This window comes from Leptonychotes weddellii, chromosome 1 (genome assembly GCF_054177405.1).
Source record: "Leptonychotes weddellii isolate Sample4059 chromosome 1, ASM5417740v2, whole genome shotgun sequence".
In the NCBI taxonomy this organism is placed as follows: domain Eukaryota; kingdom Metazoa; phylum Chordata; class Mammalia; order Carnivora; family Phocidae; genus Leptonychotes; species Leptonychotes weddellii.
Window position 1 is genome coordinate 9,508,846 of NC_138369.1, and position 21,563 is coordinate 9,530,408.

A 21,563-nucleotide genomic window follows, 5' to 3' on the forward strand; every position below is an offset into this window, starting at 1 on the left:
CCAAGCAGACTCCAACCTTCCTGAATGACTGAATGGATGGTCGGTGCATGGAAGCACAGATGAACGAACAGAAGCAGAGAGGCACAGATGCACGAGTGCACTGGTGCATCACGGACAGACGGGTGCACAGATGGATGGGTGCGTGCCTATGAATGCACGTGTGCGAAGATACAGATGGGTGCATGGATTCGGATGTGCACAGATACAGATGCATGCGCGCACAGGTGGAGAGACGCATGGATATGGATGCATGTGTGCGGAGGTATGGATAAGTGCATGGATATGGATGCACGCACACACAGGTGGATGGGTGCATGGATGTGGATGCATGTGCACATGCTTGAATGGGTGCACATAAGCCTGGCACGTGCAGAAAAGCAGATGAGAAGTGACCCGTGTGCCACAAGACCTGGAGCCCAGCAGAAGATCTGCACAATGCACCCTTCCCAGCCACAGCTCCCTTTCTCATGAAGCACACTCCACCTCTGTCAGTCTCTCTGTCTTGTTCGTGATCTGGCTCTACAACAGGATTACATCCAGTTGTCAGGTATTCTGCAAGGACTGACAAACGCACGTAATGTGCAGGACGGGGTAGCCCCATCCTGCTGCAATTAAAACTCATGCCTTGTAAAGATGCTTGGTCCCCAACACAGAGCTCCGCCTACACCAGGTCACAGCCAAAAGGGAACAAAGGGATTTGAGAGATTCCCCTTTCTTAGTGGCCTTCTTTCAAAATATTGTATTAAGATAGGCTCTACCTGGGTCCTATCAAATGGGCCAGTGTCCACAAAAGTCATAATCGAACAGAAACATTATTAGGTGAATCCAAAGGACAGGAATTTGTACCTTTCCCAAAGGTTCTACCAAATGTCATGAGCTAGACCCACAGGTGTCGCCTGGAGCAGCAGGGACTATGCTCAGTCCCCTGCTCTGGGTCTGTGCCTGCCACCTCGCTGTGATCCAGTCCAGACAGATGACAACATCCATCCCTTCTCAGTGCATAGCAGGGAACTCAGTACGGACAGCCTTGTGGAACTGGGCTTTGTGCACAGAGCAAACACACAGGGCCATGATGCAAACCTCATTGGAGGGAAGACAGTCTGGAATAAAAAGCTGCATCTAAAAAACTTGTATTTAATAGGAACAAAACTAAGGGCCTTTTTTTAAAGAGAATGCATAAAATTTTTTCTAAACTTGCAGCAGAATTTAAAGTACCTTTACCTTAAGCTCATAGGCAGAAGAAAAGTAATTAAAAATAGAAAAGAGGGCACCTGGGTGATACAGTCAGTTGAGCATCTGACTCTTGGTGTCGGCTCAGGTCTGATTGAGCCCCGTGTTGGGCTCCACGCTTGGTGCAGAGTCTGCTTGAGATTCTCTCTCCCCACTCTCTCTGCCCCCCCAACTCACGCTCTCTAAAATAAATAAATCTTAAAAAAAGAAAGAAAAGAAGAAAAGAGTTCTAGACATACACTCCCATACTTCTCCCCAGAAGCACACGGAGTAGGGGACATCCCAGGTCTGGGTTCAAATCTCACCTCTGCCCATCTTTGGGCCCTGGGCAGCAAGCTCACTTCTGAAGCTGCCTCCCCAGGCATGCAATGGGCCCACACCAGCATCTTCCCACAGGCTGGGGAGCATCTGTGAGCCACATCCATGAGGCCCTAAGCCAACTTGACTGTAGCAAGTTCTCCACGTACATCGGCTCTTACAAAGCCCCTGATGGTGCATAGCCGTGTGTAAAGCCTCATACGTGTGTGTGGGGAGCAAGCTTGGGGCAGATGGAAGTCAGCAGCAGTTCAGGATGTGAGAGCACCACTTACCCGGCCCAGGACATCAAGAGGCAGCTTTGAGTTCATGAGGACTGGCTTGACTTTGTCTCCAGAGAGCAAACCATTGATGGGTAAGAGGCTTTCAAAAATTCCGTCAAATTTTGCCTTTTCTTCCACCTAGTTGGAAAGGAATAGCCTGAGTGAGTTAAAAAAAGGGTGCCTGTGGGAGAGTCTAAAATGAGCTCTGACCCAAAGCTGAATGAAAACAGGCAAGGACCTGCCACTGGCCTTGCCTAAAAGCACAGGATGTCTTATAGCAGTTCCAGAGTGAACATCTGCCCTGAAGGAAACAGCTCCCTGGCAACTACGAATTTGGTGGCCAAGGTCAACGAGGAGACAGGACCTGGCCATGGGCCTCGCTCTCCACCACAGGGGCTGTCTGGGAGACAAAGATCGCCCCTCCCTCCCTCCTAGGAGCTCACTAAGACGAGAAAGATGCAAGTGTGAATGGGTTTTCGTTCTTTAAGACAAACAACTAAATCTGGATGTCAACCTACAGAACTAAAAGAACTCAAGAACCAAATATAAAAATAAACCAAAGACTTAAGCAACCAATTATCAAAATCAACTTTAAGAACAGGAAATCCTCTCACAGTAAAAAAATAAATTATAAAAGCTCCTTGTGAACAGAGAGGTCTGGACGGGACTTACAATGCAAAGTAGCAGCTACGGCTACTGTGAAATACGAAATGCGGGCAGTGTGTCCAAGGGGCCGTCGGTGAGGCGGGTCTGGGCAGGGGCAGTCTGCCCTCCTCCAGAAATAAAATCCACAGTGACTGGACCTGGGGGGGGGCAGACCCCTCACTACCTGCTCTGCCCACAAGCTGGAGCCACGGGAGCACTAAGAAACCCTCACAAGCATCTGTTGACAGAATGGATAACCAAAATGTGGTGCATCCACGCAATGGAATATTCTTCAGCCTCAAAAAACAAGAGATTCTGACCCAGACTACAACAGGGATGAACCCTGAGGACATTATGCTGAATGAAATAAGCCAGACACCACAGGACAGGTACTGTGATTCCACTTCTATGAGGTCCCTAGAGGAGTCACACTCTCAGAGACAAGAAGCAGACTGGTGGGCGCCAGGGGCTGAGGCGGGGCAGGAGGGAGTTAGTGTTTAATGGGGACAGAGTTTCAGTTTGGAGCGATGAGAAAGTTCTAGAGATGGATGGTGGAGATGGCTGCACAACAGTGTGAATGTACCTAACGCTACTAACTATATGCTTAAAAATGGTCAAGATGGGGGTGCCAGGTGGCTCAGTAATGTTGAGTGTCTGACTCTTGGTTTCGGACCAGTCATGATCTCAGGGTTGTGAGATCGAGCCCCGCATTGGGCTACCTGCTCAGCATGGCGTCTGCTTGAGATTCTCTCTCTCTCTCTCCCTCTCCCTGCCCTTCCCGTCCACGTGCATGTGTGTGTGTGTGCGCATACGTGTGTTCTCTCTCTCTAAACTGTCTGCATGAGATTCTCTCTCTCCCTCTCCCTGCCCTTCGCGTCCACGTGCATGCATGTGTGTATGCATACATGCGTGCATTCTCTCTAAAATAAATCTTTAAAAAAAAAATGGTCAAATGGTGAAGTTCCTGTCACCTATATTTCACCACAATTAAAAAGAAAATAAGAACACAGAAAGGAGAGCACACAGAGACACTGCACCCACAAGGCCCCGAGAAGATGAGCACCCTGTGTCCCCCTCGAGTGTCTCAAATTCTACCCACCAGCTCAAAGACCAGCAGCTCTCCCAACGGAAAAGAACACTTGGCACTTCAGCTTTGTCACTGTTTCTCTGACTGAAATGGCTGAATCTCTCTTGAAAACAGTCTACCCCCATCACAGCACCATTCCTGCCCAGCCTCCTACGTGAGGCCTCGGAGCCTCCTCTGGCACCAGCCCTTCTCGGGAGGCCTCAATGCAGCCCTGCCAGAAAGGGACTGGAACAGTTCAAGGACTAAGAGCTCTCTGGCATCATTTTCCACAACAAAGCAGCTCTTTTCGATGTAGGTGCCGTGCAACTGGACTACAAAGAAGGAACTCCTTTGGTACTGTGACTGCTGCCGGCAAAGTGCTCAATTGCTCCCAGAGGTGACTCCACAATTCCTTGGCCACATGAGGCTGTCTCCTGCCCTATCCCTGGCCAAACCTCCCCTTCTCCAAACCCTTCCAAGGACAGAACAGAAAAACAGGACAAATGTATGAGGTCGGGCGGGGGGGGGGGGGGTGTCTTTATTTTATAGCAAGACTGTTATTAATGTCAGTACTTAAGCCAACTAGAAGTGAGGAAATATGACAATCCCCTTACAACTGAGGAGTGAAGAGGTCTCAGTATCTGGGGACCATCTCCATGTCCCACATGCATTTTCTTTAGGACTGATTCTGTACCTATTAGAGGTTATTAGAGGTTATCGTATTAGAGAGTATCGCTTGTGTCTTTCTTTGCTGCTTCTAGAAAGACTTGGGACATGGAGGCTGTCCCCTCAGGTACTGAGAGAAGCTTTTCCAAAAGCAATGACAGCAACAGAAAGGAATGAATAATAACGCATGAACTGGCTAGAAATAAAAGCGAGAGCTATGAAGATACCTTAGAGGTTTTCAAGCTTGCAAGTTCTCACAACTGGCCCTTCTATCCTGATTAACCAACCCAGGCAGCAAAAACCACACAGCATGACCCGGAAATGCAAAATATAACTGTAAAATTTTAATAATCCATCGCCTGAAACTCAGCTAACTGCCTTAGTAGGGCAATGTCCAAAAAGGTCACAGCCATTAAAGATTTTAATCTGAAAGAGTGTCTTGGTTAAATTCTGTGGCAAACTCACTCTGAAACAGGCCAGGTACAATCATCCCATGCAGCGTTTGAACACCGTAAGTGGCTAAAACAACTGCACGTGGAGGACGGCTGAGGGGCGCCGCCGGGGGTCACTCACCCTCACAGCCCAATGGGCCTCTGCGGATGGCGGCGTGACCATCAGAGGGCTGCTGGTATCGTGCTGGAAAGGAAAAGAAACACTCGGCTGTGGCTGGCACGGAATTCAACTACGGAGGACATGTTTGTGCTAAGGACACACACGTCAAAGTGCTTTCAAAATGGGGAAAGCCTCAAAAAGTTAAACACAAGAACTACCACATGCCCAGCAATTCCGCTCCGAGAACTGAAAATAGGTGTGCAAACAAATCCCCAAACACGAATTGTCATGTCCACCACCAGAGGAATGGACCGACCACAGAATGCGGTCTGACGTGGCAATGAAAAGGAACCAAGCACTGACACCCATTATGGAGCGGATGATCCCTGGAAACATTACGATGAGTGAAAGCAGCCAGATCTATGATTCCATAAAATGCCCACCACAGGCCAATCCATACAGACAGAGAGATGAATGGCTGCCAGGGGCTGGGGGAGGGGGATCCCATGAGGGGTTACTAACTGGGTAAAGGGTTTCCTTTTGGGGTGATGAAAACGTCCTGGAACTAGTAGGAGGGGCCAGTTGTACAACACTGTGAATGTATTAAATGTCACTAAGTTGTTCACTTTAAAATGGCGAGTTTTAGGTTATATGAATTCCATCTCGATTAAAAAAAGAGAGAAAAACACAGATCGACAGATGATCTCAGAAGAGCGCGAAGAACCGAAGGATTTTGACACTTACGAATTTAGGCGGCGGCATGTTCAAATTCAGATTGCTCAAGGTAACTTCATGGCCGCTCTGTGCACAGGCCACTAGTCTCAGTGCAACATAGAAACCCTGCAAATCCAAAAAAGGGGGAGGGGTAAACACTAGCCGGCTGGCGATGAGAGGGGGAGAGCTGTCTGCAGCCTCGGGCTTTGGGAGAGAGGAATTTCACTTCACTGCAACAATGAAGACTCAATGTGCAAAAGTCATATGCAATGACTTAATGTGCAAAAGGTCCCCCTGGGAGCACTGTGAATATGCCAAATGGACTCAGTCCATTGCACTCTGGACAATCCAAAATTTCAAATGAGTATATTTTTTAATACCTTTATTATTTTTTAAGGAAGCTTTATGCCCAACATGGGGCTTGAACTCTCGACCCTGAGATCAAGAGTCACATGTCTATCGACTGAGCCAGCCAGGCGCCCCTTAAATAAATGTATTTTAAGCAATAACGAGCTCCCAACATTTAGGAAAATGCTAGATTAGATAAGCAGCAGACTAGAGTTTAAGATTATAAATAAATGATGATTCAAATATGTGTTGACTTTTTAAAAATGGTTTGAAATAGTTGTTTGGGAACTGACTGTCACGACTCACTGTGATCCCTTGGCCTTGCTGAAGATAGCCTCTCCCACTCGCCCCCCCGGCCCGATGTGAACCTTACCTCCCAGGCAGGGACAAAGGACCTGAACTAGGCCATCAGGGGCCTTTGCTCTTCCCTGCCCTCCTCCTAACCCAGAGCCGGCCATGCCACAGGCTTAGTGGACTCACAGAGCATCACCTAATTTTTTTTAATTGATCAAATAGCCTGAGAACATGAACTGTTTTAAAGCTATAAACACAATCAGAGTTTTAAAAACGTCTTCAAAGAGACACACGCTAGATCGGACTTTCTCAGACTGATGTCCACAGAATGCCTGAGTGGAGTGTACAGAAAAGGGGATGTAAGAAGTTTCTGGGAACTGCATTAGACAAAGTTAACAGGTTTCTCGTCCACAAGGTCCTCAGACTCTTTCAACATGCAGACGTACCATGTGAATCTCAAGGAAGGGAGGAAGAGCTGATGGTGCTTTCCCAGCGGATCAGATCATGGACAGTAGGACACCAGGAATGGCATCCCTTGGGATACAGTTTGGGGAAAAACTGAACTAAATTAAAATATGACCAATTTAAAAGCATGTGTAAGTACTATAAATTTCCATTTACAGAACATTCTCAAAAATGACAAAATCATGCTGGAGATGGAACCAGAAGGAACCTAACCAAGGTTAGGGTGTGACTGCCACGGGGCAACATGAGAGAGATTCTTTTGGGGGCCAGGCAGTTCTGTGTCATAATGACTATGGCGGTCATTACATGAATCTGTGCAATAAAATTACAGAGAACTATACACACCAAAACCCCCCCCCAAAAGTCCATGTAAAACCAGCCACCTCTGAGCAAGGCCTCCAGTTTAGCACCAAGCCGGCCTCTGAGCGTCATGCTATGGTGACATGAGCAGCTCTCACTGTGGTGAGCTGAGGAAGGATACACCGGAACTCTCTGGACTGCTTTTGCAACTTCCAGGAGTCTTAAATTATTTCAAAATAGATCGATTTGAAAACATTTTCATCACCTGTAAGCACACAAGTAAATGAAACCTTGCCGTGTTAATAGCCTGATGGCCACACTCATGTCTAGTAATACTTGTCCGCGGCAATAACAAGGAAGGAAGTGCAGACGTGACCCAGCCTCCGGGGCTCTGGCCCAAGCCCCTCCACTTGCTCTGTGTGTATTTGTATATATATATACCTGTTTGTCCAAGAACCCTTTACCTTCTGGGTCCGCCAAGTCCCATATCTGTGGAAACACAAAAATGCTCATGAGTGCACCTGCCAGTCACTGCCCATTTATTCACATAAGAGGAACAACTGCCACTGCGTGTGGGCCTTACGTGTCGGCTGGAGTGGCCATTCCTGAGCTGTGGGTGAGGAGGCAAATTTGCAACAGGTGAAGGACCTGCCCCCACCCCCATGGGCACACAGCTGGTCAGTGGCAGAGCCTAGAGAATACCCAGGTCTACTCGGCTCCAAAGCCAAAATAAACCCATAAGCTGTCAAGATCCCCAAAGCACTCAGGCCTCTTGTCTGCTGCCCAAGCAGTAAGTGGGATAACCACCAGTTACAGCCTGAGAGGCTCACAGTGGCCAACCCATTCCCCAGAAGGCACATCCCCTGGAAGAGGGGTCTGGCCTTCGCCTGCCGGGGCAGCCTTGAGGGCAGCCTCAGAAGAGAGGTCACTATCCGTCTTCACATACCTTCCCAAGGATAATGTCTGAGAGCCCGGACTTCTTTAGAAAAAGCGCAGCTTCACTCGCCCCAACTCGCCCTGTGTATGCCGGGTCTACCTAGAATGGGGGAACAACTCTTGAGATAAGGCCTCAGATAAAGCAGCACACAGCCCACTGGCTATTGGCTGATAACTTGGAGGACAGAAAGGGACCCAACTGGGCTCCTACTCAGGTTTGTGCCTGCTGAGACACGCCCTCTCTAATTCAATCCAAAAAGACACCAGTGAAACTTACCTGCTTATAATAAGATTCATATAATGGATTTCCAGTGGGAATCTGTAAACAAAACCACAGACACTGGTCAAAAGTGGACACACCCCGCCCTAAAACAAAAAAATGCCATCCCCTCAAAGAGCCATTACCAAAATGTACAACAGTGAAAATCAAAATGTGTGCACTTTAAACGTCCTCTCTACACAGACTGCAGCTTGTTTTTAGACACAGATCTCACATACTTACTCAGTCTGGGAAGGAGAAACGCTAATGCTCTTTCAAAGTCCTAATTCCTACACAAACAACTTGGTATTCAGGAAGCAGCAGCAGCCGAGGGGACTTCCATTCACCAAATGAGGGGATTTCAATGCGTCCAGGAGCTCAGAGGGAAAAGACACCCTCTCCTCTGAGACTGTTCTCTGGTTCCAGCATCCAAACAGGAGTTTCTGCATGTCATCACGAATCACCAGACACGCAAGCTTCAGACTGGTTTCTCTGCCCCAGATCTCGTCCCCACCCATCTTGTCCGCCACCAGCCACCAAGGGATGCACACTGACTGGCCCACGCTGGGAGAGGGCTGGCCAGTGACCACTCCTACTGTGGCAGGCAGGAAGTTCAAAGTCCTCGGCTCGGCACAGAAGACACTCCACATTCCAGCCATCAGATCCCCAAGACATCACCGTTCAGAGAAGGTAAGCACCCGCTCTCGGGTCATGTGGCTCACTGAAGCCATGTCTGGATCCGGCCTGGTTGGCGGCCGAGCCCTCACACTTTGCACTGTGTCCACAGCCTCTCTGCCCGACCTCAGCGAGCCGTCCCCCAGGGGAGGTGTCACCTGGGGAAGGAATTAAGCAGCCACTACAATGTCAGCTCTAAAGGCTTACACATGTTGGTGTTTTGCCGCATGAAGGGAAACAGCAGTCCACAAGCCTGCCATTGACTTAGGGAGCAAAGTGAAGAATACACAATTATGCTTAATCATATAGAAGAACAGGACCACTAAAGACAAGAAGGACAGGGAAAGCGAGGCCTGAATGAGAGGTGGGAGTACTGTGTTTTAAAAGTCTTTGAATGCTGTCTTGTGATTTTTCATAATGAATCAAACTGGCAGAGGTGGGTTCCTTCCAGTTACAATCACCGGATTTGAACCAGCCCAACACTTGCATACCGCCGTGGCATAAAGAGACTCCCTTCAGGTTAAAAATAATGCCGAGATTATGGTCAGCTTCTCTGGGAGATGCCAACACCTGTGAGCATATAAAGAAGCGAAAGTACAGAGAACACCGCCAAGACAGAATGAAAATAGAAGGAAAAGAGCACGAAGACCTGAAAGGGGAGAGAGGAAAGTCAAAACAAAAAGAAAGGGGGGATCTTGAAAAAGCAGAGAAAACTAAACACAGAGCAACATGAAAAGGAAAGCAAGGCTGGGTGACAAGGAGCCATGGCTTGAGAAAGAAAAGGGGATTACACCTGGGAGAAGGATCGAGAGGTTAAGGACACAGCTATGGCGCCTGCTGGGCAGGCTGCTTCCTCCTGCCCGGTGCGCTGGCCTGACCCGGTCGCTGGGGGGGTCGGTCACTCTCAGCTCCTTCAGACCTTAGACAGCAGTGCCCGCCATCACACCTCGTGTGACCTCCCAGGTTTAAAACTCGGGCATGCTTCCAAAGCACATCTCCTCAGAAGACTAAGGCGGACAGATGAAGCAAAGTCAGGCTGGCTGTTCGTCAAGGTAACAAGGTGACAGTGACCAGGTCAACAGCACATCGCCTGCCACCGGCTCACAGGAATGGAATGCACAAGCCCAGAGGCCTCCACCCTGACGGCAAAGGTCCCCTTCCCACCAACAATCAGAGAGGCTCTGGTCTGAAATACATTTCCAGTGGGATTTTTTAAAAGATCTCAGGGTAGGCAAGAAAAGAGGTTTCCAAGCTACTAAAATTCCAGTGAAAAAGGGGTATTTGGGACATACAGAGTTAACAACTGTTTCAAACTTCCCAAATGCTTCTGAGCTATTAGATCCACAATCAAGAAAAACAAGACCCTGAATAATCTGGAAAAGCCTTTGAAGCACCAGACCCAAAGCTCCAATGGTCTGTGCTAAGGGCTCACCCCCCAGATGGGTCTATGGCCAGCCTTCCTTTTTTAAAAAAGATTTTATTTATTTATTTGACAGAGAGAGACACACTGAGAGAGGGAACACAAGCAGGGGGACTGGCAGAAGGAGAAGCAGGCTCCCCGCGGAGCAGGGAGCCCGATGCGGGGCTTGATCCCAGGACCCTGGGATCACAACCTGAGCTGAAGGCAGACGCTTCATGACTGAGCCACCCAGGCGCCCCTATGGCCAGCTTTCAATCCCACATATCCACAAGTGACGGGAAACCACAAGAGTGTGCCTCAACTATTCCTCTCTCTGGGAATCAATTTAGTTAAGCTGGGACAATGACCGCAGTTAGAAGCTTCAATGCGATTACTCATACTTCAGCTACTGCAAAAGCAGAAGGGGGGAAAGGGGAGAACACCAGATCTAGTTGGCACTTCCTCTCACCACTCCGCCTCATCCCAGGGATGGGGGAGTCACGTCTGCAAGCTGCCCGATATGCCACTGAGACAGAGCTGAAGACACTTGCTGCCAACTGACACCAGGAATCCCCCAGTGACAGGCGGTCTACGTGGTCAGCTCCTGGGCAGAGAACCTCTGTCACAACCCACTCACCGGTGCCGGCAGCGGCTCCCAGAGGGAGTGCTACAGCTGCTGGGACAGAGCGCGCTGAGAGGGGACACCAGAGCTCTTCACCTCTGTCTGACCCCAAAGAGAGCCCAGGGCCAAGCCTGGGGCACAGCCAGAAAGGAAACGGGCCGGGGGGATGAGGCGCTCAGTGTAAGAAAGCTGCAGAGAGTAAGAGGCTGCAGAGAACTGGGCGAGGTCTTTGAAAATGGAAGCAGGACACAGCCAGCCCAGGATGGCGATCTCCTTCGCCAACCCACTCTGCTAAGGGGCCATCTTCAACTTGCAGTGACTGAATTATTGATGAGGTTCTATCATAACGTTCAATTTGACCATTCAGTTGCTCATCATATCTTAAAATATTCAGAGATAACATGAAAAGTTTCTGTGGTCTCTCTGCTCTGTCCTCCAACCTAGATGCAATTTACAAGGGGGGGGGGGCAACAGGGAAGGGGAGCGAACCCAGAACAAGTCCACACCCTTCTGTTGCGAGGGCTTTAAAACATCACAGTTCACGTGAGCACATGCAATTTTAACGCTGGAGAAAAGCAGCTTGAGATGAAGAACACAGCAGAACCCCTTTGGAGGGGAAATCCTTTGAAGATTGGGGTTCTAGCAGCTCCAAAACCTCTTAGGATTGAGCCCATCCAGCTCTGACCCCCGCGTTTGTCCACAGGCAGGACCCTTCCTAAATCTTTATGCCTGGAACCAGGAGAATTCCCACTCTCCCAGGAAAGGGTGTGCTTTCATGCCAAACAAAGCAATGATTGCCAGCCTTGCTCATTTCAAAAATGGCATTTTTTAAAGCAAACCAGTTTTTAAGACTTTTGGAAAAAAGTTTAATTCCTTGCTCTGATAAATAGAGGGTCACATTTATGGAGCACTCATGGTTTCCTATCTAGTACCTCATTTAATGCTCCAACAACACTTTGGCACAGGTATATTGTTAGCCCCAATTTACAGGTGCTCAGACTGAGGGTACCTTGCCCAGGGTCACAGAGCCAGTGAGCCACAGAGCCAGAGGAGCGCCCAAGTCACGTGGCCCTAACCTACTTTGTACGCTGCAAAAATAGCCCAGGCATGACAGAGCCGGGCACTGGGTCACAGCACAGCCTCCCATGCATGGCAGCCTTGGGAAAATGCATGCACGTGATTACGTGATGGTGCGTTTTATTCAACACAAGAGGTCAGAGTGCAAGACTCAACTCAACTGTATAAACTGACTTGAAAACCAGTGCAACTTGTCATTTCCCCCAGAAAGCCAAGACCCCATAACAGCTGTATTTACCTTTTCTTTTCTACTGTCCTATATCCTTTTTTTTTTAATTTCACTGTAGTCAGCACACAGTGTTATATTAGTTTCAGGTGTACAATATCATGATTCCACACTTCCATATATTACTCAATGCTCATCAAGATAACTATTCTTTAATCCCCATTGCCTCTTTCCCCTGCCCCCACTCACCTCCCCTCTGGTAACCATCTGTTTGTTCTCTGTAGTCAAGAGTCTGTTTTTTTGGTTTGTCTCTTTTGTTTCCTCTTTTCATTTGTTTTATTTCTTAAATTCCATATATGAGTGAAATCATGTGGTATTTGTCTTTCTCTGACTGACTTACTTCACTTAGCATAATACCCTCTAGCTCCATCCGTGTCGTTGCAAACGGCAAGACTTCATTCTTCCTTATGGCTGAGTAATATTCCATTGTGTATATATACCTCCTCTTCTTTATCCACTCATCTATCAATGGACCTTGGGCTGTTTCCATAGTTTGACTTTTGTAAATAATGCTGCAATGAACATAGGAATGCATATATCCCTTCAAGTTCACGTTTTTGTACTCTTTGGGTAAATACTCAGTAGTGCAATTACTAGACTGTAGGGTAGTTCTACTTTAAATTTTTTGAGGAACCTCAATAACTGTCTTCCAGAGGGGCTGCACCAGTTTGCATTCCCACCAACAGTGCATGAGGGTTCCTCTTTTTCCACATCCTCACCAATACTTGTTGTTTCTTGTGGTTTTGACTTTAGCCATTCTGACAGGTGTAAGGTGATATCTGATTGTGATTTTGATTTGCATTTCCCTGATGATGAGTGATGTTGGAAGAACAAATATTGTTAAAATATACCACCCCCAAGCAAGCTACACATTTAATGCAATCCCTATCAAAATACCAATAGCATTTTTCACAGAACTAGAACAATCCTACAATTTGTATGGAACCACAAAAGACCCTGAATAGCCAAAGCAACCTTGAAAAACAAAACTGGAGGTATCACAATTTGAGACTTCAAGTTATATTACAAAACTGTACCAATCAAAACAGTATGGTGCTGGCACAAAAAGATATAATGCATAGACAGATCAATGGAAACAGAATAGAAAGCCCAGAAATAAACCCACAATTATATGGTCAATTAATCTTCAACAAAGCAGGAAATAATATTCAATAGGGAAAAGATATCTTTAACAAAAGGTGTTGGGAAAACTGGACAGCAACATGCAGAAATGAAACTGGACCACTTCCTTACACCATACACAAGAATAAACTCAAAATGGATTAAGGACCTAAATGTGAGACCTAAAACCTTAAAGATCAATAGAAGAGGCAGTAATTTCTCTGACACTGGTCATAGCAGCATCCTTCTAGATAGGTCTCCTGAGGCAAGGGAAACAAAAGCAAAAATAAACTGTTCAGACTTATCAAAATAAAAGGCTTCTGGGGCACCTGGATGGCTCAGTCTGTTAAGTGTCTGCCTTCGGCTCAGGTCATGATCCCAGGGTCCTGGGATGGAGCCCCGCATTGGGTTCCCTGCTCTGCAGGGAGCCTGCTTCCCCCTCCCCCTCTGCCTGCCACTACCCCTGCTTGTGCTCACTCTCTCTCTCAAATAAATAAAATCTTTAAAATAAAAATAATGAATAAAAGGATCTTTGAAAATAAATAAATAAAAAGCTTCTGCACGGCAAAGGAAACAACCAACAAAACTAAAAGACAATCTACTGAATGGGAGAAGACATTTGCAAATGACATATCCAATAAAGGGTTAGTATCTAAAATATATAAAGAACTTACACAAGTCAACACCAAAGAACCAAATAATCCAATTTAAAAATGGGCAGAAGATGGGGCCCGTGGGTGGCTGAGTCAGTTAAGCATCTGCCCACGGCTCAGGTCATGATCTCAGGGTCCTGGGATCGAGCCCCATGTCGGACTCCCTGCTCAGCTGGGAGTCTACTTCTCTCTCTCTCTCAAATAGATAAAATCTTTTTTAAATTTTTTAAAAATTAAAAAAATAAAAATGGGCAGAAGACATGAACAGACATTTCTCCAAAGAAGACACCCAGACAGCCAACAGACACATGAAAAGATGCTCAACATCACTCATCATCAGGGAAATGAAATGGTGTATTTTTCAATCAAGTTGTCAAGTTTTGCAAGAATTAGCCAAATAACACCCAAAGACATCCTGGTCTGAGTTTCTACTTAGAAAACCAGATGTTGATAGAAAAATGCAGCCCATGCAGCACCTGGCTGGCTCAGTCAGAAGAGCATGCACCTCCTGATCTCAGGGTCGTGACTTCAAGCCCCACATGGGTATAGAGATTACTTAAATAAATAAAACTGAAAATAATAATAATAATAATAATAACGCAGCCTAAAGAAGTGCTCACTTAATAGTCGTTACGTTTCTGCCTTCCATTTAGCGTTGGCTGCCCTCACTGCTTGCAAAGCCATCATCTTGGCAACGTGCACAGTCATATTCTGTGGCTGAGGAACCTGGGATTTAGCTCATCAGCATTCAAAAACATCAGAAAACACTGGGGCATCTCTAACCTCCCAGGAACTGACAGCTCTCTCCAACTGTCCCATGAGAAGTTTCTAAACCAGAGCTAAGGTAAACCCTGCTGAGAGAAGGAGATGTGGGAGACAGCTTTTATAAATCACAAGAAAAAATATATCCTAATTTTAAAATGAGCAACGTATAAGACAAAAGAGATTCAGAAAGAAAAGACACAGCAAAGTTGGGGGAAATGTTCAACTTCCATACGGCAAAACAGACTGAAGCACCAGCATTTGCCATCAGGTTGGCAGAGTCAGCAAAGGTGGGAACGAGCATCTTGGGCCCTGTGGGTGGGAAGATGATCAACTGGCTTTTCTGGAGGGCAATAACCAGCACAGTTAATGTGTACACCCCTGAAATGCAGGTTTTACTTGATTCCTACCAAACTCCAGCAAGATTTTTTGTAGATAAAAATAAGATTCTTCTAAAATGTATAGAGACAGGCAAAGAAACCAAAATAGCTAAAACAATTTTGAAGAAAAATAAAGTGGGAGGAATCAGTCTACCTGATTTCAAGCCTCGCTATAAGGCAGCATGGCGGTGATGAAGGGGTAGACACACAGAGCCATGGGACACAACAGAGAGCACAGAAACAGACCTACACGGGTGTACCCGACCGACTACTGACAGAGGTGCAGGGCCATTCAGGAGGAAAGAGGCCTGCACAGCATACGGCACTGAGGCAACTGGGCATCCGGAGGAAGAAAATAAGCCTAAACCCAAGTCTCACACTTTCTACAAAAATTCACTCCAAATGGGTCACAGGCTTAAATGGAAAAACTTAAATGGAATAACACTTTTGGGAAAAAAACAGAATAAAATATTCAGGATCAAGGGCTGGGCAAAGAGTTCTTAGACTTGATACCAAAAGGCTGACTCATAAAAGGAAAAACTGATAAATTGGACCTCATCAAAATGAAAAATGTTTGCTCTGTGAAAGACCCTGGTAAGGGGATGACAAGCTGAGTCACAGAAATATTTGCAAATCACAGATCTGACAAAGGATTAGTATCTGAAATATACAAAGAACTGTCAAAATTCAAAGGCACAAAAAGCAAACAATGGAGGGGACGGGGTAGTGCGTGGCTGGCTCAGTGGGTGGCACATGCGACTCAATCCTGGGGTAGTGAGTTCAAGCCCCACTTTGGGCACAGAGTTTGCTTTAAAAAAAAAAGGCAAATAATCAAATGAGAACACGGGCCAAAGACATGAAGAGACACTTCACCCAAGAGGACGTACAGATGGCAAGTAGGCCCATGAAAAGATGGTCAGCATATGTTAGTCATTAGGGAAATGCAAATCAGAACCACAGGGAGATGCCACCACACACCCATCAGAATGGCGAAAATAACAAACAGTGACACCAGTGAGCATGCAGAGAAACTGGATCACTCGCACGTTGATGGTGGGAAGGTAAAAATGTACAGCTACTCTGGAAAACAGTTCAGCAGTTTCTTAAAAAGAACTAAGCCTGCAACTGTCACAAGACCCAGCAATTGTCCTGGGCATTCATCCAGAGAAATGAAGACTTGGGTTCACATAACATCCTGTCCTCAGATGTTTAGTGCAGCTTGATTCATAACTGCCCCAAACTGGAAACATACCACATGTCCCCTTCGATGGGGGATTGGTTAAATGAACTGTGACCCCCCCACACACACACCCTGTGGAATACCACTTGGCAATGAAAAATGCCAAGGAATGAACTACTAATATGTGCAACACCCTAGAAGAATCTCCAGAGGATTATACTAAGTAAAAAAGGCCAATCTCCAAAGGTTATGTGCTGAATGACTATTATATAACATCATTAAAATGCTGAAATTCTGGAAATGAACAGATTAGCAGGTGCCAGGGGTGAAGGAAGGCATGGGAATGGCTAAAAGGGCCAAGAGGTGGGATCCCTGTGTGGGATGGAACCGGTCTGCATCTGACTGCAGCGATGTCAAACTTTTCGTTGTGATGGTGTACTACAGATTTGCAAAGTGTTAACCACTGCAGGAAACAGAATGAAGAATACACAGGATCACTCTGCATTATTTTTCCTCAACTGCATGTAAATCTATAATTATCTCAAAATACATTCTAAAAAGAGAGTGAGAGAGACAGGAGACCTCACAATCAAATAACAAGGTGACATTCTGAGACACTCAGGGAAAGAATACTGAATATGGACTGGGTATTGATGGAGTAATACTAAGGAATGATTAAATGCGTAAGGTGTTGATATGGCACCATGGTTATGTAAAGAAAAATGGTCTTCTTGTCAGAGATGCAAACTGAAATATAATTTGAGATTTTATTCTTTTTTAAGATTTATTTATCTTGAGAGAGAAAGAGAGAGCAGCAAGAGCATGGGGGAGAGGGGCAGAGAATCTCAAGCAGACTCCCTGCTGAGTGGGGAGCCCAACCCGGGGCTTGATCTCACAATCCTGAGATCACAACCCAAGCCAAAATCAAGAGTTGGGACACCAAACCGACTGAGCCGCCTAGGCACCCCGATTTCTGAGATTTAAAATAAAAACCTCAGAAATAAAGATGTATATGGCAGAGGAGGTCAAGGGATGGTAGACAAGTACAGAGAGAACAGTATTTGTTTGGGTGCCTGGCTAGCTCAGTCGGTAGAGCATATGACTCTCAATCTCAGCATCATGAGTTCAAGCCCCACGTTGGGTATGGAGCCTACTTTAAAAAAAAAAAAAACAAAACACGGCATTTGCTGTAAACGGGTGGTGGGCACATGGGAGTTCATTAAACTCTTCCCTCTACTTTGAGTGTGTGTAAAAATCTTACATAATTCAAGACCAACATTTGGTATGTTTCTGCTTTGGCAAGGATCCTAATGGTACAAGCGACTTCAAGTGTTAAGTACGATAAACAAAAAGCAGCTTTATCACCAGCAGTGCATACTTTTGACAAACAATAAAAACTAGCACTTTTTTTTAACTTTTATTTTTTTTTTAAATTTTTATTTATTTATTTGTCAGAGAAAGAGCACACACAAGCAGGGGGGAGCGGCAGGCAGAGAGAGAAACAGGCTCCCCACTGAGCAGGGAGCCCGATGTGGGACTCGATCCCAGGATCCTAAATCATGACCCAAGCTGAAGGCAGCCACTTAACTGACTGAGCCACTCAGGAGTCCCAAAACTAGCACTTCTTTAACACACACATACACACACACCCGTCTGCTACTGTAAGGTCTCCCCCTGGGGGTCTACCCCGAGGAAGTGACCAACTACGCAGGAGATGGGGAAAGGCAAGAGCATTGTATCAGTTCACCCTGCTGGAGGGCAAGGACTATGGGTGACAGCAGAGGTTAAAAACAGGCGAGGATCCCACACAGCAGTAAAACAGCAAGGGCAGAACATTTCCAAGTGGGGCATGATCGTCAGGTATTTGCTAAGTGCAAAGGGAGGGCCCAAACCAGCACACACAGTGATGACCTGGCTGGTAAGCCCACAGCGATCACATATGCACATGGGCCTAAATGTGGCAGGACAGACGCCACATGCTAACACTGATTCCTACCAGTGAACTGGTTCCCTGCTCCACACCCGTGGCTTTCTGAGTTCACCAATGATCTACATTAATGCACACTGCTTTTGTAAATAAGACAGGAAAGACAAAGAGCCACATACAAGAAGAGGGATCTGAAGATACAGGATTCTCTCTGGGGACCCAAATGACCGCCATGACGAAGGACTAGCTGAAGATGTGCACCTGCCATTCAGCACAGCATGCGGGGCCTCCGTCCAACCCACTAGGACCTCAAGGCCTGAGGTGGGGACATGACATGGGGTGGGGGTCGGGGTAAGGCCTGCAATCCCCACCTACAAGGAGAACCAAAGAGCAAGAGAACCATGCCCGAAAGTTGAGACACACACTGAAGCGTCAAGGCGAAGACAGCCAGAGTGAGTTCAAGGCCAGTAACTATCAGGAGGAATGCAGATCAAGGTGTAAAAGCTTCAGCGCTCCCAGGAGACCACTGCTCTTGGCCCTGTCTACCAGAAATGGAAATAAAAGAGAAATCGAGGTCACCTGAGGCAACCTTCCCACCCTGACACACCATCCTTTGCAGGAGGCAGAACCTACACTGAGTCCCGAAGGTCTCCGCCCACACCTCTTGGCCTGGTGCTCCTAGCACGGGGGGTGGGGCAGAACCACACAGAGGTCAACAATGCCACCAGACAGATGTGGACTCAAGTCCCACCCCACCACCAGAGTGCTGTGCAACCCTGGGGAGGGTGAGCAGCCGCTCTGTGTCTTATTTGGAAAATAAGGCTGTGCATTCCCAGCACCAGAGACTGGCATGGGGCGAGCACTCCTCCAATGCCGACTGTTTACAGTCCCGTTCTCCTCCTCGTCCTCTCCTTCCACCGGCTCCCATGTGACATTGGCACCCATCTCTAGAAATGTCCCCCCAGGCCATTCCACTTCAGACTACTGACTTCCCACCTACTCTTCACAGAAAACTTCCTGAAAGAGTGGTCTGCCCTTGGGACTTATAAATTCATTCATTCACTCATTCAACAAACATCCATTAAGTCCGCACTATGAGGAAGAATCAAGGATACAAAAGGGTGTGAGACAGAGCTCTAGGGCTCAAGATGGGGAGACAGGCAGGCAAAGTGAGCGCATGACTACAGCACAAGGTACCACGGGATGTGAGAGCTATGACAGCAGGAGGCACAGCCGAAGCCTCCAGAGCCTGAGCCAGGGGTCAGGGATGGGCAAGGTGGACTCCAGGGCAGAGGGGGCCGGCAGGGACTTCGGATCATTCAGCACGGTTTCAGCCAGCCAGGAAGGGTGGACACAGTGAGGTAAGAGGGTCTGTGCCCGCCCAGCCAAGAAGCCCAGAACATGATCCCCGTGATGACCTGAGCAGACGTGCACAAGAGCCAGTGAACTGAATATGCACTTAGCTACGCGGAGTGGGTGACTGGGGGAGCAACCGGGGGGGGGAGGGGGGGAGGGCAGCGGCAGGGAGGACTTCGGTAGGCCTCCAGGGGGATGAGGCGAAGGAATGCAGCCACTCACTGTGCCTAAACACACACCTTTAAACATGTTTCTCTGGGATGTCCCTATGGGACGTGGAGGTGGAAATCTCATTCCCAGTCAAGCAGTTTCTACAGAGTGTCTCGGAGGTCCTAGTCTGGAGGAGGATGTCATCACACATGACAATGCACACGGAGGGCTGCCAAGTGCTGGGAGGAACAGCCAGGGGTGGCGGGGGCACTCAGCAGCCCAGACATGCACCTGTGAGGGCAGGGAGACTGCCACTGCCCCAGCTGAGCCTGCCCAAGGGGATACAAGACAACAAGCATGCCTAGGAGCACCTGCACTGAAGCCCTGGGGATACACAAGCCTGCAACATGGATGGAAAGTGGCACCACTGGTGGGGAAACACCAAGGGAGCAGGGTCCTGAAGGGAGCAGGGGATGGGCATGTAGGGAGGGGCATGGGGTTGAGTGCAGCCACACAGAGGACAGGTGGATGGGACTGGAAAGAGTCGGACAATAAGGAGCTCCCGGGACCTTGCCCAGACAGCCTGGGTGGAGCAGGGAGCAGATCCTAGCCTGTTCTCCCAAAAATGCTGCTTAAGATCAAAAGCGGACCAGGCCTCCCCAGAGCCCTCCCTGGATATCGCTCTTCCCAGCCTCTCAGAGAACAGCCCCTGTCCATTCTGTCCTTCCTTCCTCTGCACAGTGGACCAGGCCCTGAACAGACTCACAGGGGTGACAGCTCAGCAGTAAGGGCCCCTCCACAGCAGGGCACCTACTGCCTTCCTTGAGAATGCCCACTTCCCACAGTGCTTCCAACTTTCCCGAAGTGTGCCCTGAATCTTCCCAAAATTCCTTTCCTAGATCAGCCACCCTGGGGTTCCAACGTCTCTGCCATGTGCTGAGCTCTGGCCCGATATTTTGCCATCCCATAAGCGGGCATACTGCCCAGGACTCAGGGATCCCTAGGAGGATCGGGTCGTCAGCTCTATGCCTCTCCCCTCCTCTCTGAGGGTGGCATCATTAGCCTCCCGGCACCCACTGCTCTTCTACAGAGCCTGGGTCCTCTAGGTGCCAGGTACCCAGTAGACTCCCGGATTCCATGGTGAGCAAAAGACAGTCACCACTACCAAGGAGGAGCGGAACATCGTGGTCTGGTCAAGGAACAAATACAGAAGAACAAACATGCTGGCAGGAGCAGGGAGAGGAATTCCCGTGGTCACTCTACTGCTTGGAAAAGGCTCTGTGGCTGCGGAAGAGTATAAGGTTCCAACCCTTAGCCTAGCTCTCGAGGTGCCCCACAGCCATCCCCTGCCCCTGCTGGGCTAATTTCACTACTCCCACCCCGCTCCCCACCACACACGCATTCGCCTGGACGCCCGCTCAGAGATACTCAGATTTGCACGCACAGCACTTAGACCCTGCTCTCCTTCCTGCTCTGGCAGATTCTCTACATACTGTGCACCGGACGCTCCCTGTCTGGGCACAAATTATTCCCTGTGCCTGGGGTGGGGGGCTGTGCCTGCTCGAGGCCAATTACCTCCCAGCCCCACAACCAACCCCCTGCTTTAAAAACCTCCCCAACTCCCCCCAACTGAAATGAGTCCCTCTCTCCTCCACATTTCCATAGCCCCAAACCTACAAGTGGGACATTTCTTAATGTCCAGTTTTTGTCAAGGCTACTCTAATGACTGGGGCACCTCCTTCCTACATTTTCAATTCTGGGGGGGGTAGGGGGTGAGTTAGAAGTCTCACACTTATTCTACCTCTTGCAATGCTGGCTCTGTAAGCAGGCCTCCCGTAAACTTTTTTTTTTTTAAATAAACTTATTTGTTTGTTTGTTTGTTTACAGAATGAGTAAGATTTTGATGGAGCCTCAGGAGGGAGTGTGTGAGATGGGTGCAGAGAGGTTGATGCTTGGGTAGACACAGCTCCACCACTCAGCA

General features: G+C 47.9%; 1 protein-coding gene across 13 annotated transcripts in view; it reads right to left on the reverse strand.

Annotated features, from left to right (window-relative positions):
- The window catches only part of EPS15L1 (epidermal growth factor receptor pathway substrate 15 like 1), a 93,006-nt gene that overhangs the window by 61,600 nt on the left and 9,843 nt on the right, over positions 1-21,563 (reverse strand). For 11 of the 13 annotated variants that reach the window (XR_014143726.1, XR_014143722.1, XR_014143727.1 and 8 more), the window contains exons 2-7: positions 8,072-8,113; positions 7,805-7,894; positions 7,300-7,347; positions 5,482-5,577; positions 4,759-4,821; positions 1,821-1,946 (exon numbers count right to left, since the gene is read on the reverse strand). Coding sequence is in view for 10 of the 13 variants with exons in the window: in XM_081814815.1 (XP_081670941.1) it covers positions 1,821-1,946; positions 4,759-4,821; positions 5,482-5,577; positions 7,300-7,347; positions 7,805-7,894; positions 8,072-8,113 (465 nt within the window). In the remaining 3 variants the exon portion in view is untranslated. Of the gene's footprint in view, positions 1-1,820; positions 1,947-4,758; positions 4,822-5,481; positions 5,578-7,299; positions 7,348-7,804; positions 7,895-8,071; positions 8,114-8,296; positions 8,473-21,563 lie in introns of those variants that run through there. The other 2 variants (XM_081814842.1, XM_081814823.1) reach the window with 2 other exon arrangements.